The sequence below is a fragment of the Prionailurus viverrinus genome, chromosome A3 (genome assembly GCF_022837055.1).
Source record: "Prionailurus viverrinus isolate Anna chromosome A3, UM_Priviv_1.0, whole genome shotgun sequence".
Lineage (NCBI taxonomy): Eukaryota > Metazoa > Chordata > Mammalia > Carnivora > Felidae > Prionailurus > Prionailurus viverrinus.
The window spans coordinates 10,570,881-10,588,037 of NC_062563.1; the positions used below are offsets into that span (position 1 = coordinate 10,570,881).

Genomic DNA, 17,157 nt, shown 5'->3' on the forward strand with positions numbered 1-17,157 from the left:
ATTTTCTGACATCAGCTAACTTGGTCTGAGACCCCTGGAACTGTTTTATGGGGGTGGGGGTGGGGGTGGGGGTGGGGTGGGCGTGGTACTGGATTCCTATGTAGCGTTCCCCAAATGTACCTGTTCATGACATTCACATCGGGTGCTTATTTAAAAATACACATTCCTGGGGCGCCTGGGTGGCTCAGTCGGTTAAGCATCTGACTTCAGCTCCGGTCATGATCTCACGGTTCGTGAGTTCGAGCCCTGCGTCGGGCTCTGTGCTGATATGATAGTTGGGAGCCTGGAGCCTGCTTCAGATTCTGTGTGTGTCTCTCTCTCTCTCTGCCCCTCCCCTGCTTGCGCTCTGTCTCTCTCAAAAATAAATAAACATAGAAAAACACACACTCCTGAGCCTCTGCTCCAGACTTACGGAATCAGAATCCGAAGCTCCACGGAGAGGCCTGGGATCTGTCTTTATTTTATTATTTTTTTTTTCAACGTTTATTTATTTTTGGGACAGAGAGAGACAGAGCATGAACGGGGGAGGGGCAGAGAGAGAGGGAGACACAGAATCCGAAACAGGCTCCAGGCTCCGAGCAGTCAGCCCAGAGCCCGACGCGGGGTTCGAACTCGCGGACCGCGAGATCGTGACCTGGCTGAAGTCGGACGCTTAACCGACTGCGCCACCCAGGCGCCCCATGGGATCTGTCTTTATAACAAGTGTCCAGGAGACTTGTTACCTGCCCACCTCTCTGAATGCATTGCCCCCTTTTCCTTGGCAACACAGTCAGCCCCTTCTTGCTTTAGGATTCATTCCTTTGGTTCCTGCTGCCCGAACACTCTTTCCCCAGATCAGTTAGGTTCATCCAAATGTCCCCTCCCAGAGAGGCCCTACGGGACCACCCAAGAGAATAAGGCCTCTCCAATAGCCAGCCCTTACCCCAGAGCCCTGGCGATTCCCTCCGGACACTGTTCAAGATGATCTTTGTCCTTTCGTTTATCACCTTCATGCCCGCCCCTACCCCCACCTTGAACGTCCCAGGTCGTTAGTGTCTGGGTCACGCTGGGTCCCTGGCACCAGGCACACGGTAGGTGGCCAACGAGGTATAGACGTAAGAGTGAGGCTTGTGCTCTCAGAGTACCTCGCGTTCTTTCTCAGGTCCTGGGAACCTGCGGTCAGGGGTACACAAGTGACTGTAGGTCAATATCATGCCACAGCTGTGGGCACCCAGAGGCACCTGGAGACTCAGTCTGCCATAGGAGGGATTGGTTCCCCCCTCCCCCGCTTAGAGGAGAAAGGAGGGAAAAGATTGGGAGCAGCTGGGCAACACTACAGGTGGCAGAGGCTTTGGCGTTGGGTCTTGGGTCCCCGCAGAGCGCGCAGCCTCGCCCGCGGGGAGGGGGGTAAGGAGGAGGCCCCCAGCTCGGCCCGGCCGGTGGCTAAACGCGGTGCCGGGGCGGTGCGGCCGCAGCCGGGGGAGGGGGGGGGCGGTCTCCTTCCTCCCGGGCGCCGGCCGGCCAGCCCCTCCCCCCCCCCCCCCGCGCCCTCCCCCGAGTCCCCGGTGGCGGCCCCGCCCCCGCCGGCCCGGCCGCCCTGTCCCCGCCTCCCCCGCCGCGGGCCGCAACAGGTGCCTCCCGGAGCAGGAAGCTCGCGCCGCAGCCGCCTCCGCCGCCGCTCAGCTCCCCGGGCGCGTCCAGCAGCCGCTGCGCCAGCGCGCCATCCCCGGGCCCGCGTGCGTCCCCGCGAGGACAGCGACCCCGCCGCTGCCGCCTTCTCTCGGGCCCGCTTCCTGCCCCCTTCGCACCCCCGGGCGAGGGTGCCCAGGAGCAGGCCGAGGCCGCGCTCGCCCCCGGCCCTGCCACCCTCCCGCCGCTTTGCGCGCCATGGACGCCCCGGAGCCGCAGCCCGACCCCGACGGCGGGGACGCCCCAGGCCACGAGCCCGGGGGCAGCCCCCAAGACGAGTTCGACTTCTCCATCCTCTTCGACTATGACTATTTGAATCCTATCGAAGGTCGGTGGAGGCTCCCCCGGCCTGGCCCCCTGAGCCCGGGCGGGGGCTCGGGCCTGCGGAGTGGACACAGGACCCCTCTGTGCTCCCAATGTCACACTTCCCAGGGCAGGGGGGTGGGGTGGGGAGGGAGGGGTGCGTCTCCCCAGGTGAGAGGGAGGGCACGAGGCATCTGGGACTGCTGCCACCCACCCTTAGGGGGCGGTAGGCTCACTCTTGCCCAGTGGGGCGTCAGTCTGCAGTTACTCGGCTCTCCTCCCTGGGGGTCGCCGGTGGCCGAGCAAGAGGTGGCAAGAGGCTCAGCTGGCCAGGGGCTCAGCTGGCCCCCAGCTGCAGGGTCGTCGGAGGGGAAAGGAAGTGATTTGCCTCTGGACGGAGGCGGTGGGGAAGCCAGAGAATGGAGTTAGCAGGGAGGGAACCGGGGCACAGAGAGGTGGCAACTGATTCTCCTCTGTGAACAGCGCCTGGGAGCCGAGTTTGTTGGGAACTTTGTGCTGAAACTAATGAAGAGGTTGTCTGCGCCTTCAGACACAGGAGGTTCAGATGCTGGAGGTTGGCGCGGCTTCACTGTTAGGAAGCCTTCCCGTTTCCTCCCTGGTTTCGGCCACCAGCTTTTGCGGGTCCCCCTAAAGGGATCAGTTTGAGCTTTGTTAAACAGTGATCCCTTGCCCCGCTGTCCTAATGGATGTGGGGTTCGGGGAAAGGCTGGCCTGCGGATTGGATTCAGGCAGAAGCCTATTCCTGCCTAAACTAGCTGTCAGTGTATGTGCCGAAGGGCCCTCTGTGGCTGGGGACTTCCCCAGGCTGGGCCGGCGCTCTTGCTTACCAGGAGCATTCGTCAGAAGGAAAAGGAGGTCGCATGCGGAACCTCGCTGTATTTTTCTGGTTAGCAGGTTGTCTTGGAAAAAAACAACAAAAAAAACCCACCCAACTGGGCTTCCTGATTTTGACAGCCCAGCCCAGGGCTTGTCAAAGCCTCCGGGGCAGGCCTGTTGGTAACTTCCAGATGCACAGGGGCTTGGCCGCATCCGGAGGGCAGGAAGGGGTTGTGTAGGAGGACTTCTCACAGACATTTGGGGGCTTGGCGTTTCCCAGAGATGCTGGGCTAGGCAGGCGAATGAGAACTTTTCACTTTCCTTCCTTCTCTGTCTTCACTGACCACCTTAGGTGAGGGGCTTTTGCTTTGACTTGGATACCAAGTGAAGGTAGTAGTTGGTAATCGTTCTGAATTTTGGCTGGAGATGGAAATAATTAGCAAGCAAAAGAGACCAGTCTTCTCGAGTTGCAATCTGGAGGCCATCCTTTGCTTTGAAAAGATACGATTAAGAATCTGCAAGTGATCCCTTTAAGGTCCCTTTAACATCCGTGGTCTTTGTTTGGTAAGATTAAAGTCATGTTTTGCAGGGAACTAATACACCCCTCCCAGATTCACAATCAGCTAACTATTTTTTTTTTTTTTTTTTGCACGGGGGAGATTTCCGGGGAAATAGTTTCCAAGCCAAATATGATGGGAGGTGCTTTTTATAGTTTTTTTTGGCAAGTGGTGCTTGGTGGCCGCCAGATGGGTGTCTAAATGGCCACAGTGGAAGCCCTGGAATCATTTAAAAAAACCAACAAACTTTATTTTTTTGGTAACAGTTTTGGATTCACAGAAAAGTTGTCAAGATAGTACAGGGAGTTCCCATATACTGAGCACCCGGGGCCCTGTTTTATTAACATCTTATATCACTTTGGGTATATTTGTTATCATTCATGATCCACTATTGATGCGTCATGATGAACTAAAGTCCATACTTTATTCAGATTCAAGGGGTCTGTGTTATTTTTTTTTTATCTTTTTGGGAACTTGAGTTTTGAGGAGCACCGGTTAGATATACTGTAGAATTGTGCCCGACTTAGGGTCTTTCTGATGTTTCTCTCCTGGAAGGACTTGGGGCTATGGGTTTTAGAGAGGAGGACCACGCAGGTGAAGTGACTGTTTCCATCGCATCGTATCAAGGGTACATAGTAGCGGCTTGATTGATCAGTGTTGATAATCGACCTTGATCAACTTGGCCACAGTAGTGCTTGTCAGGTTTCTCTGTCGTAAAGTTACTCCTTTCTAAACTTGGCTCTTGGGAAAGAATTTCCTATGTGCGCCACCCCGCCCCCCTTATGGAGTGGGGAGTTTGCTCTGGAATCTGTAAATAATGATTCCTTGCTGGGAGCACAGAAGCATCATGGCCGAAGAACAGAGCGGGTGTGAGCCTTGAGAGGCTAAGCGAGCTCTTCCAGATGTGGGCCTGGCTCTGGCTTACCCGGATGTTCATGGGGTCACCTCTCTGCTTCTGAACGGCTGCGCTCTCCAAGGGCTGCCACTAGCCTTTAGCTTGCTCCTGGGCTTTGTCCCAGGCGACAATGTATTGGCGATGCATGTGAGGGCTACCCTTAACTCTGGTGCATGAATGAGCTTGGCAAGAGTCCAGGGAGGAAGAAGGAGCCTGCTAATGGGACCGACGTTGTCAGAACTGGATGACAGGACTTACGGATTTTGGGAAATTTGGATGCTTGTTTAATGGAACTGTAACATTGTAGCAGAGGCCTTTTAGCTCCTGTAATGACCCGCCAACCCTAGCCGGTGGGCCCTGTGGTCACCCTCTTTTTACAGAGGAGGCACTGAGGCACAGAACGGTGGAGGAATCTTCCCAAGAGAGCAGAGCCGGCAAATGGCCAAGTTGAACCCTGAACCTGGCCGTCTTGCTTCAGAGCCAGCATTCGGAACCACTGTGTGAGGGTTCACTATTCCTTTATCTGATGAGAGTTACGTAGAGCCGTTTGTAAAGGGCCTGGCACTTTGGCAAGACTGGAGTTGAAAACATTTACCACCAGAGTGACCCTGGGCGAGTCACTTAACCTCTCCGGACCTTGGTTTGCTTATCTGTCGAAAGCTGAAATACTACTACCCTCACAGGATTATTTGCCTTGAATGGCTTGACCTATTTAAATCAATACAGAGTGTGATTTGTTGTGAGCATTTTATTAAACCCTTGGCTTTGTTAATGGAGGTGCTCAGTTAACGTGAGCCGTTATTCGTTTACTCCTCCAGCTGACTATTGAGCACCTATTGTGCCGACCCTATCAGGAATACCTCGTGTGTCATCTTCAGGATCAAAGTGTCTGTATTTTAATATGTTAAGGAAGTATCCACCCATTCCTGTTTTCTTGAGAGTTTTGAAGAGGAATGAGAGTTGAATTATGTCATAGACGTCTTAGGGTCTGTGGAAGAATATGGTTTTATTCTTCTTAGATCTCTTATGCTCACTTACATGAGACTTCCTAATATGGAAACATTACTGCCTTAAACCCTACTTGGTCACTGTGTATTATTTTCTTCTAGTGGTGGGGCTGGTGTCTGATAAAATCTAAGATTCCTGTCAGTGGTATTCATGAGCGATACTTGTCTGTAATGTCCTTTTTGGTGTGTGGTTTGGATTTCTTTACTTTTCTATGCTCAGGAACAATGGATGTGTTGTTGGGACTGTCGCATTTCTAAAGTTGGGATAGAATTCCCCCATGAAGCCATCCGGGCCTGGTGCCTTTTTACAGGGTTGGGCTAGGATTGCTTTCTCTATCATGTGTGTGGGAATTAGTCGGCTTGCACTTTGTCTGCTGGACTCCATTTTGGTACACCGTATCTTTCTAAGAAATCATCCACTTCATTTATCTAGGTTTTCAAATCTGCTTTAGAGGCAGGCAAAGTAGACTCTTCCTATATTTCACTGTCTCCCTCGGTTGAAAAAAGTAACAGAAGGAATGGGGACCACGCTGTGGGAGCCCTGACCTCTGCTACTAACCTCATCGTGGAGGGGAGAGACCTGTACGCGTTGTCAGTGGACAGATGGGAAGCTTCATTCCTTAGTGTGTGCTTGTGAATTCAAGTGAAACGAATTATTCTCCCAATGTGTAAAACCCCGGGAGGGCTGGATGGCCACTGGGAGTCCCCATCTCCTCCAGGGTGCCACATCTCCTCCGGACCATCAGGGACTGACTCCTTGGGAGCGATCACTTCTGGGAGGCCTCAGTGGGTCTCATGTGTCCCTGCTTTGCTTCCTCGGAAGCGAATGCAAATGGCACCAACCTTGACCCTTCGGAAAGGCAAATAGACTCCTGGCCGTTGCTTGTAGAGTCTGTTCCGGTGGTGCTCAAACTTGCTGGGTCACAGCCCTTGGAAAAGCGGACAAAAGCCACCCATCCTACATGCACCTGCTGTAGGAGTGCGTGTGCACAGGTATCCTATGTGTGCATGCCGCACGTGAGCATAACCCCTGCACGCCCCCTTCTGCCCTCCACGTGCCCTTTAGACCATTTTCAGGTTCCCTCGTGTCACCTGCCCTTCCACCCAGGAACACCTGCTCTTACCCCATTCACAGGGGACAATTAAAACCTGATTCCTTCAGCAAATACTCCCTGAATGCTGGTTTTGTGCCAGGCCCTGTGGGGGTGTAGAGACCATCAGATGTGGTCCTGCCCTTGCCTGGCCCCGGGGCCGATGTGGGACAGGGCCTGGTAAACACATAGGGACAAATGAGGTGCTGGGATGTGGTATCATGAGGTGTTTTTGGTGCTTACTAAAAATAGAGTTCTACCCTAAGCAAGCAGTCTCGCTAAACACATGTGACATTCAGAGACATTGCCGTCTGCGTCGAATTAGGGACAGGCCTTATTAAGCCTGCTTTGTACAAATAGCGTCTCCAGGTGCAGCTGGAAAGGTGGAATGAAGGCGAGGACTGAGCGGTGGCCTTGTCAGGGAGGCGAGGGAAATGGGGAGAAAGTTGCCCTCATCATTCTTCACGATTGAACACCTGTCATCCACGCTTCCAAATTAAAGGCCCTCTGTTCTTGAGGCGACCGGGGAGGGAGGCTCTTCAAACCTTGGAGCAGTGTTATTTGGGTTGGTTCCCAAGGCCTTCTAATCCTGTAAGGGGATGAGGTTGAATATATTTGAAAAAGGCAGCATTGTGGCCCGTGGTTCTCAATCCTGGCTGCACTTGGGACCAGTGAAGTCAGACTCTTTTCGGGGGGGGGGGTGGTGGTGTGTCCGTTGCCTTTACTGAGTCATGCAGCGGTAAATGGCAGGGCAGGCCTTGAACCCAAGCAGTTGGGGTCCCGAGTCCCTGCTGTCAGCACTACAACTCAGCCAGAATGTCACGGACTCCGGCTCTGAGGGGTCCCATGTATGGCAGGCAGCACGGGGTGCGTTCAGTCCTTATATTTGGTATTTATAGCATTGTCAACTTGGCTGCTGTCCCAAGGGGATTATACCTGTGCGGCAAAAATAAGAATGGTAAAGGACAGGAATTAAATGGGCCTTGTGCTGTTGTTCAATTGCTTTCTGCATCCGGTGGATTATTGGGCATGCCTCCAGGGGTGCCTGTTCCTCCAGCTCCGAAGGCGCAGCGAGTCAGACCGCCAGATCTGAAATCAGAAAACCCTGACTTGAAATTCTGATGTTGTGGCCTCCTGCCTGCGTGACCTTGGCCAGTAAAAGTACCTGGCGTTAGTAAGTGCCCAATCAGTAATTTACAAATGAATGGATGAGAAGTTGAATACTTCCTTGATGATGGTCCACCTACGGGCATGCGATTCTGCTTCTCGGGGTTTGTGTTTTCTCACCTGTGCGGGGACGGGGGGGGGGGGGGGGGGGGGGGGGGGGGGATGGTGGTGGCAAAGCTCACCTGCTGGACCAGATGTGCGGCTGCCAGGAGGCGGGCTGTGCGCAGATGGGCTGGTGCCGGCAGTGGTGATGGGCTTTGAGGGAGCATCCAGCTCTCCTGACTTCCCGAGGGCCTTGGCTCCTTGGAAGGGACAACCTTCACTTGGGTGAATTCTGAGCCTTAAGGGAAGGGAGGAAGAGTCCGGTCCTTGGCGAGGAGCCCCTGGCTGTCAGGCTTGAGTGGGCGTTATAGCAAGGTGTCTTACTTAAGACACCTTCCATTCTGACTCGAAAGACTCTCGTCTGGCTCCTGTCTCAGCTCTAGAACTTGGCCGTCTGCGAAAACTTTCTCAAGTGTCCAGACTCCAGGGCTTGGATTTGTCCTGTGGCTGCCTCCCTTGGGGAGGCAGGGTTTCCCCAGGTGCCCTGCCCTGGCCCCCTGGGACCCTTGAGCCAGGGCCAGGAAGGAGCAGCCCTGGAGTGTGCAGTATGATGGATTCTTGTGGCTTCCCCCCGTGAAGGGACTTCCTCCTGCTCTCCTCCCCAGCACAGGAAATAGCCGCAGCAGCCTTCGCAGAGCTCCAGCCAAACTTAGCTTCCTCAGGCTGGCGTGAGGTTTTTTTTTTTTTTTTTTTTTTCTGATTGTTCAAACTGAGCTCAGGGAAGGAGGCAAGATGTGACCCGGGGGCTCTTCCTGGGAAGGGTCTGGGGCCGTCTGCTTCTCTACCTGGAGCAGAGCCCCCTGTGGGTTCCCCCAAAACAAGAAGATTTTGTCCTGCACTTGAGTGATGAACTTTTCCCACAAGAGGGAAACAGAGATAATGATAATTGACTCTCACGTTCCCATCACCCAGCTTCGAGAATTACCAGCATCAGGCTACCCTTCTCTCACCCCTCTCCACCCTGGACATATTCTCTACACTGGGGGTGTGGGCCCCCCACTACTTGAAACCAAATTCCAGATGGATTAATATTTTGTTAATAACTAGAGTAGTCAGTAGCTCTCAAAGACAAGGACTCAGGGACAAGTCAGACGACATCATCAGACCCAAAACAGCACAATAATGGCTTAATTTCAGATAGCTAGTTTCAGATTTCCTGCTTGTGTCGCAAGTATCTCTTTGCCGTGAACTCGTTTGAACCAAGATCCAGACGAGATCTCCGCGTTGTATCTGGTTGAGGGGACCGTGGCGTCTCTTTTATTCTAGGAAAGTCCCCATCAGTCTGTTTTCTTGCTATTTGTTGAAGAAGCAGGGTCGGTTCTCCACATGCCGGACTCTCTTAACAGGTTCCTCTGTCCTTTGCATTTCTTATAAACCGGCATTCAGATGGAAAGCCCCCTGCCTTGGACTTTACGTGCCTTCCCCCAACATCTCCCCCCGCCCCCGCCCTGCCCCATGTCGGGGAGGGGATATAGCTTTCCAGGGCAGACTAAGCTGTGGACAGAAGCAAGAGATGGCTTTTTCTCCGAGTTGGCATTTGGGACTCTCCCTGCCTCCTCCTCCAAAGTTTGGGGAGAGAACCCGTTTTCTCCCCTGGGCCTGTTTGAGTTTAAATGCATTTCTAAAAGCCAGCCCTTCCCATGTGAATTTTAATTGAGCCGTGGCTGGGGGAGCTTTCTGAAGGGAAGAAAGTCGCCTGCAAAGCTCAGAATTTATAAAGGTCCTTATCAAAACAAACCTGCTTGGGCATGCCTGCAAAAGGGGGGACGTGGAATGAAGAGGGGAAGAACTTGGTCTGCAGCGTCTGTAACCGTGTCTGTAAAGACTACAGAAAGGGGCTGTTTACCTGTGTGATGGGAGGAAGGTGGGCTGCAGGTCTGAGGCCCGCAGTGGGGGACCACCCCTCCGTTGCCACGGAGGAAGGAGGAATGTCCCGAATGGCTGGGGTTGGCAGGGCCACTGATCAAGTGTGCCTGACTCTGGGAGCGTGGCACCAACATGAAAACTGGGGGGAAAGTGTACATAAAGAACCTGTCAGTCCATCAGCTTTTCATTTTAAATCTCTGCCCCTGGCCCAGTTCAGGGGCCCCCGCTGTTCTCCAGGGGAAGTTTCCACCTGGATTTCAGGTTGGCTCGAGGAAAGGTGGCCATCGGCTTTTCAGGCAGTGTCAGGGGCTTGGGACTCAAATAGGGGTGTGGCTCTGAGGGGCCGGCATGAAGGTGAGGGGTCTTTGCTGGGCTGGTTAGAATGTGTGACCCCCCCCCCCCCCGCACCCCTCCTCCCTCCCCGTGCAGGCCTTTGACGGAGAGGTGGGTTAGCCCCAGCGAGCCTTGTTTCTGAGGCAGGATTATCTGAAGTCTATTTCTGGTTCTGACCGGATCTTTCCTTCTCGTTTTGGTGAGGAAGCTGTCAGAGCCTTGCTCTCGGTCACGCACCACATGACAAGTGTGGAGGGACGGACTCTCCTGTTAGAAATGGACCTCATCGAAGTCAAGTTCGATGTCAAATGGCGGTCTTCTGTGTTGTTTTTATTTCTTTAAACTTTTTTTAACGTTTATTTATTTTTGAGAGGCAGAGAGAGAGAGAGACAGAGCACAAGTGGGGGAGGGGCAGAGAGAGAAGGAGACACGGAATCCGAAGCAGCTCCAGGCTCCCAGCTGTCAGCACACAGAGCCCGACGCGGGGCTCGAACTCACCGACTGTGAGATCATGAGCTGAGCCAAAGTCGGACGCTCAACCGACCGAGCCACCCAGGCGCCCCACAAATGGTGGTCTTCTTTAAAAATGGAGGCAGTACAGTCGGCCGACTGGATAAATAAATTACGGTGTCGTCATACGGGGGAATGCTGCAAGGGGTTAAAAAAGAAACCGTGACTGCCTATTAGCACCTAGTCTCTGAGAGAAGTCAGGCTGGGTGAGTCCTTCCGCCTGGGTTAGGGTTGCTGGCTGGGTAGGGCCACAGGGGAACCCTCGGGCAGAATGGAAATGTTCTAGATCTTGAGTGGTGGGCATAACCAGCTACAGACACGTATGTGAAGGCATGAGATGTACGTTTCATGCTTGTGCGTTTTACTGCACCTGAATGATGTCTCAGTTTGAAGTCCAGCTCTGCCCCTGATGATCTTGTGACTTTGGGTGAATCTCTGCATCCTGAAGCCTCAGTTTCTCTGTAACGCAGAGCACTTGATAACACCTGCCTCCTGGCTGGGCGGGGAGGGTCATAAGCTGCGGAGAAGGAGGTAGTACATGTGAAAGCTTGCGGCCCAGTGAAGATCAGCTATCCAATGAATAAAAATAGGAAGGTCTCTGAACTTCTCGAAAGCGGCAGGGGCCCTTGGGATGACTAAACTAGCAGGAGGTGGTTCTTTGCACCCCGAGTTGAGAATGGAGATGACTCACGTCGGCTCGATGTCCGGGCTCTGCTGCCTCCGTCCAAAAGCTGACCTTATGCATGCGGGCTGCAGATTCCTTACACCTCTCTACCCCTCTCCAAAAGGAGTAGGTGTCCGCCTGTGGGTGCATGGGGGTTTGCAAACAGACATGCCCGCAGCCAGTCTGTAAGGCTTGCAAGTCGTCCTGGGTCTTGTGTCCTGGGCGCCTGGCCTCCTGGCAGCCTGCCTGGGAAGCAGGACGGAGCCCTCTCTTCTGTCCCGTCTGGTGAAGGCAGACAGCTGTCTTAGCTGGGGACAAGGTCAGCAAAGAGCATAGCGTTCAAGGTGGCTTTTTCCGGTGGTTCCACGTTGACGAGACAGGACGGTAAACTGCCTTTCTTCCCTTGCTGGCGTTTCTGGACCTGACTTATCTGGATGGAATTTCTCGCCTTTCGTGCCCTGCGTCTGTGTGTGTCATTTCTCGAGTGACGAATGCGACAACCTGGTTCTCTGGCATTAGAATACACACGATTCATTGATGGGGCATCCAACCCCTGTGCGCGAGTGTGCGTCTGGTGGGCGTGGCAGGGGCCTGGGGGGCTTTTGGGAAAGTTTGCTGGGCACTGAACTTCTTACTTGAAGGCAGCCTCTAGCTTTTCAAAGGTCTTTGCTGCAGGCACTGCAGGCCGCCAGACGACAAAGCTTCCCCTTCCTGCTCCTTTGGGTGATTGCTCACAGCACCCCCCCCCCCCCCGCCCTCGGAGGTTAGGAGAGTCGTGGGGTGGCGGGAGGTAGGGCTCATTCCCTCCACCTTCTCCCCTTCCCTCCGCCTGTACTATGTGGTGCCAGGTTGTGGCATCCCGAGTGCTGCCATGGCAACAGACTGTGTGACTCAAACCCAGGGCCTGCGACTCGCAACACCTTGGGGTGTGAGCTCATCAAGTGGTGGGCCTGCCGCCTCAGACAGGGATGGCCCGCAGCCCCGGGGCCCCGTTGCCAGGCCGAGGGGCGTCTGGCTTTCTGGGCCGTGACCTGACTCCTTGGCCCCAGGTCCTTCAGGCCTGAGAGCGCTGGTTCTCCTGGTCCCCCTCCCCCCGGGCCTCCCCTCCCCCGAAGGACAGACCCTGTGTAGGTTCCCTAGTGGGGTTTCTATTTTGATCATTCTATTCTGCTTCCTGAAAATTCCACCCGCCTGTAGTTCTAGGCGGAGAAGATGTTCTCTTGCTGTTCCTTTTTTTTTTTTTTTTTTTTTTCAAAAGCGATCTGTTGGCTGGTGGGTTGGCACTGAACAGCTGCCTCAGACTTGGCCGTGTGTCCCCGAGGGTGAGCAACAGGCCCGAAAGAGGTTGGAGGAGGAGAGGCCCTGGCAGAGACCACAGTGTGGCCTGACGGTGATTTTAAAATAAATCGTTGACTCAATCCTGGGGCAAATGGAGGGATTGTGGATATTTCAGAAGAAAGGAATTCATGTCCTTGGTTGTCAGTTGCCTCCTGATGGGACCCCTTAGAGCATCTCCAATTCTTTTAGAAGGAAATTTAAAAAAAAATTATTTAGAGAGACAGAGTGAGTAGGGGTGGGGCAGAGAGAGGGAGAGAGAGAATCCCAAGCAGGCGCCACACTCTCAGTGCGATGTGGGGCTCGAACTCATGAACTGTGAGATCGTGACCTAAGCTGAGACCAAGAGTCAGACACTTAACCGACCGAGCCACCCAGGCGCCCCAGAGCAGCTCCAATTCTTGGGGTACCTCATCTCCCCAGTTGGATACCCCATAACCCCCGTGTTGGGGCTAAGGTATCACCGTCCAAGAAATAGCCCCTTTCGTCAGTAGCAGGCTAGAGTAATGGTTATGAAGGAGAGGAGCAGACTGCCACTTAGAAGCTGTGTGACCTTGGGAACGTGAGTCCCCCTCTCTGAGCCTCACTTCCCCATCGGTAAAGTTGCTTCATAGGGTTCTTGGGAGACCAACGTTTAACGCACACACAGCGGTTCTTGGTGTAGAGTAAGTGGTATAGACACGTTAGCTGACAGGTTAGACATCGTTTTCGTTACTGCCGGCAGCTCCCTGGGTCACCAACGCTTCTGTGAGGTTTGGTTGATCGGCTCCCAGATGGCCCGGGGGGAAGAGTAACAGCATAAAACAAGAGGGGGTGTTGGAAGCCTCCTGGACCCCCTCCACATATTTTCTGAAGGTCAGCAGAAAAAAAGACTCCCAAGTACAGTAAAACCTTGGTTTGCGAGCATAATTTGGCCCGGAAACATGCTTGCAACCCAAAGCACTGTGTATCAAAGCGAATTTCGAGACCCACTGGCTCACGTGGGATTATGTGACGTTGGGCGTCACGTACGACTCATATTGCAAGATACTGCTTGTTTATCAGGTTATGATTTGTTAAAAATGGTTGCTTATCTTGCAGAACACTGGCAGAACAAGTTACTCACAATTCAAGGTTTTACTGTACTGACTAATCCATTTATTTTCATAAAACATTCTTAACTTTCTTTTTTTTTTTAATGTTTATTTATGAGGGGAGGGAGGGGCAGAGAGAGAGAGGGGGACCTAGAATCTGAAGCAGGCTCCAGGCTCCCAGCTGTCAGCACAGAGCCCGACGCGGGGCTCCAACCCACGGACCGCGAGATCATGACCTGAGCTGAAGTCAGACCCTCAACTGACTGAGCTACCCAGGTGCCCTTTACTTTCTTTCTTTTTTCTTTTTTTTATAATTTTTTTTTAACGTTTATTTATTTTTGAGACAGAGAGAGACAGAGCATGAACGGGGGAGGGTCAGAGAGAGGGAGACACAGAATCTGAAACAGGCTCCAGGCTCTGAGCTGTCAGCACAGAGCCCGACGCGGGGCTCGAACTCACGGACCGCGAGATAATGACCTGAGCCAAAGTCGGCCGCTTAACCAACTGAGCCACCCAGGCGCCCCCCCATTACTTTCTTTTAAGTAGGCCCTACACCCAGTGTGGGCTTGAACTCGTGAGCCAGGCTGCCCTTTTCTTTTTTTCTTTTCTTTTCTTTTCTCTTCTCTTCTTTCTTAAATGCTTTTGAAGGCATTGGGGGCTAGTGTGTGTCACAGTGGCAAGTTGTAAAATAAAGCAGTGAATGCAGAGAAAGGGCGGGATTCTCATTTAAAAAGTCATTCTTTCCATAATAATAATGATCCACTCAGACCCAGTTTATTGAGTGCTTACTGTGTGTGCTTTGGGCTTCATGTGGATGAGGTGAACTATCGGCTTGGTACTGTCACTGGCTTCACCGTGTGACCCATGAGGACTCGGGGGTCCCCCTGGTCACAGGGCCCAGGGGTGGGGCAGTGGAGCGGGGGTCCCCCGACCCTATGCCGAGCGAGGCCCGGATCTCCGCGCAGATGCCTTGCTGAGGTGGGGCCGGAGTGGCGTCCCCGGCACCCTCCTCCTGCAGCCTCCGATGGTGGCCGGAGACCTCCCCCAGCCTTCACGGAGCCTGGATGCTGGGGTGAGCCCCCGGAAAGCCAAGGAGGGAGGGCGCTGACAATTAGGACTTGCAGTGTGATTTACTTGCTGGGGCTGACGGTGGGCAGATGTCTCGTTTCTGAAGCATTTTGGGTTGGAGGGCCTGACTCCCGGATTACTGCTCGCATTGCTCTCTTGGGCCTCTGGTGTGAGCGGGGCACGCACGGGACACCAGCACCGTATGCGGCCGTGGTTCTCAGCTGGGGGGCGGGGAGCGGGTGTTCCGACTGCGGGACGAACTTGGCCACGTACCTGGAGATGTTTGTGGTAGTCACAGCTGGGAGCACGGTAGGGATGTCACCGGCATCTAGTGGTTAGAGGCCAGGCGTGCTGCTCAACACCCCCCAGCGCCCCCCCACTTCCCCCAGCAGAAGAATCCTCTAGCCCTGAATGCCACTAGCTCCGAGGTGAGGAGCCCCGGCCTGGTGATTGATGGTGCTCTGCAGTCTGCGTGGGTTCGAGCGTGGGCCCTCCGGCACGTCCGCTCCTTGTGTCTCCGTTTCCTCGTCTGTAAAAGGGAAATACCCAGTGCCCGCCTCATAGCGGGTTGTGAGGATAGAATAACCAGGTGGAGAGTGCTTACCACGGTGCCTGGCAGGGAAGTTCTCAATAAACGTTAGCTGCTTTCCCTGTTGATTATTATGGACTGACGATCCCTGACTGCCTTCAAAAAGCTCACAGCCCCGTAGGGAGACAATTGATAGACTTCATTACACGATTCTGCAGGTTTTCTGGGAACACAGAAGAAGAGCTTTCCGATCCAGACTAGGGAATCAGGGAGGGCCTTCAGGAGGAGGTGGCCCGGGTGTAATCTTGATGGGCAAATAATGGCTTGCTAGGAGACGTGAGGATAGGGGGTCTGGAAGGGAGTTCCAGGCAAGGGGAACAGCAGGTACAAAGGCATAGAGGCACAGAGGACTTTGGGCAGCAGCCTCCGAACCCCCATCACGGCTTCCACCTTCTTCCTCTCTCTGAGTATGGATGCCTCAGGGTGGGCTAGGTGACCCATGGCAGGTGAAGGGGTTTTATGGGCTCCCCTGGTGAGGGCAGCACATGTAATGAGCGCCATTTTTTCTTGCAGCGCTACGTGGCTTTGAACTCGTCCCAGGTAGAGTCTGTTAGGTGCTCCCGTATCTTTCTAGCACTTGCCGTTTCCTCCCTGCCCCCCTCCAGCCTTAAAAAAGGCAGGCCTCCTGGGGTTGTGGAAATGTCCTACAGCTTTATTGTGGTTGTGGTTACAAGAGTCTATAACATTTGGCAACACTCCTCAAACTCTACATACTCAAAATCTTCATATATTAAAAAGGGAGCATTCAGGGGCAGAGAAAGGGTGGGCCTCAGGGTAGAGCCTTTGGCCGGCCACAGTGTCTCGAATCTTGAATTGAGTAACTTTTATTTTTATTGTGTTTTTACCCTACCTTCTATTTATGGAGGTGACACAGATTTTCCATTTGTGGTAGTGGTATAAAGTTTCCTTTTAAAAGAAAAAAAAATTAAAGTACTGTGTGAGTGAATTTAAATAGAAATATTAAGTAAATAATATTTACTGGTAGTACGTGGATATAGCAAAGATTATGCAAGTGGTTAAGAAAGAAAAAAAAAGGATTTTTGGAACCCTTTCTGAGAAAATCTGGTGGCTCCGAGATGAAACTAACTTTGTCCGGTTGCTGTGTGGGCACAGCCGTGACCCCGAGGGGCTGGCTGTGAGGGGGGCAGTTGTGTAAGGAGAAATAGAGGAGCCCAGCTGCTTAAAGAAACGTGTTCACCCTGAGCCGTGCGTCTGGGATGCTTACTGTTAAATACCCAGAAGACTGAGAATGGAACAGTGATAAATTACCTTCACGTTCCCTGCTTGCTGTGAAGCTTTCAGAATCTTGAGAGGAAAAAGAAAGACGGAAAAACTCGGATTAATTAAAACCAGTGTAAATGCTCTGGATGCTTTTGCTCAGCAAGCCAGCCTTTCTGTTCTGCACAGCCTGCCAGCGAGGGTGAGTGATGTGTGTTTTCAGGGCCGAGTTTCTGCGACTGTTCGCATCAGCCCTGAAGCGGGGTGTTTCTGATGAGATGTGATGCGGCCCTTTCTGATAAGGCCAGAATTTTTGCTAAGAGACGTTTTGTGGTTTGTTTTTGCTGGTTCACAGGGCAGTGGATTATCAGGATGTCGCGGGACCCGGGTTTGATGTTGATCTCTTGCTAGAAGAAAAATCTGCGCTCCGTTACCTGCCAGGAAGGTGTCCGTGTGTGTGTTGTTGTTGACTGGGAACGTGAGAACCGACAGACGCTAGCTAGAAAAATCCCAGCCAGAAGTGACCAAGGAAATGGATCTGGTTTAGTGCTGTCCTGTTATGAATGGGCAGGTTGAGACCTGGAGTCGGGGTGAGGGTCTCTTCCAAGGTCACATAGCTGGTTGGTGGGAGCATAGGGCTAGGTTTCAGTTTCCTGCTTCTTAAACCAAGGTGTCATCGCCGTGTATCCTATTAGGCCCCATCACCTTTAAAATAAAATAAAAATCTGATTCTTTTGGGAACTGTGTTTCTTTTCTCAGGGTAATACAGGAAACAGAATCTCTTTTGGGCGTGCCTCTCCTGCCTGATGACTTAGTTCCTTTCCCTGGAAGAAGTCCCTGTTACCTATAACTTGCAGAGAGAGGCTGAACACCC

General features: G+C 53.1%; 1 protein-coding gene across 7 annotated transcripts in view; it reads left to right on the top strand.

The window, feature by feature from the left end:
• The window catches only part of NFATC2 (nuclear factor of activated T cells 2), a 158,415-nt gene that overhangs the window by 17,454 nt on the left and 123,804 nt on the right, over positions 1-17,157 (top strand). For 2 of the 7 annotated variants that reach the window (XM_047852118.1, XM_047852117.1), the window contains exon 1: positions 1,632-1,996. The exons of 2 other annotated variants lie outside the window; for them this stretch is intronic. In XM_047852118.1, the coding sequence (XP_047708074.1) occupies positions 1,867-1,996 (130 nt within the window). In that variant the 5' untranslated portion in view covers positions 1,632-1,866. Of the gene's footprint in view, positions 1-1,631; positions 1,997-13,661; positions 13,685-16,452; positions 16,486-17,157 lie in introns of those variants that run through there. 3 more of the 7 variants (XM_047852120.1, XM_047852122.1, XM_047852124.1) reach the window with 3 other exon arrangements.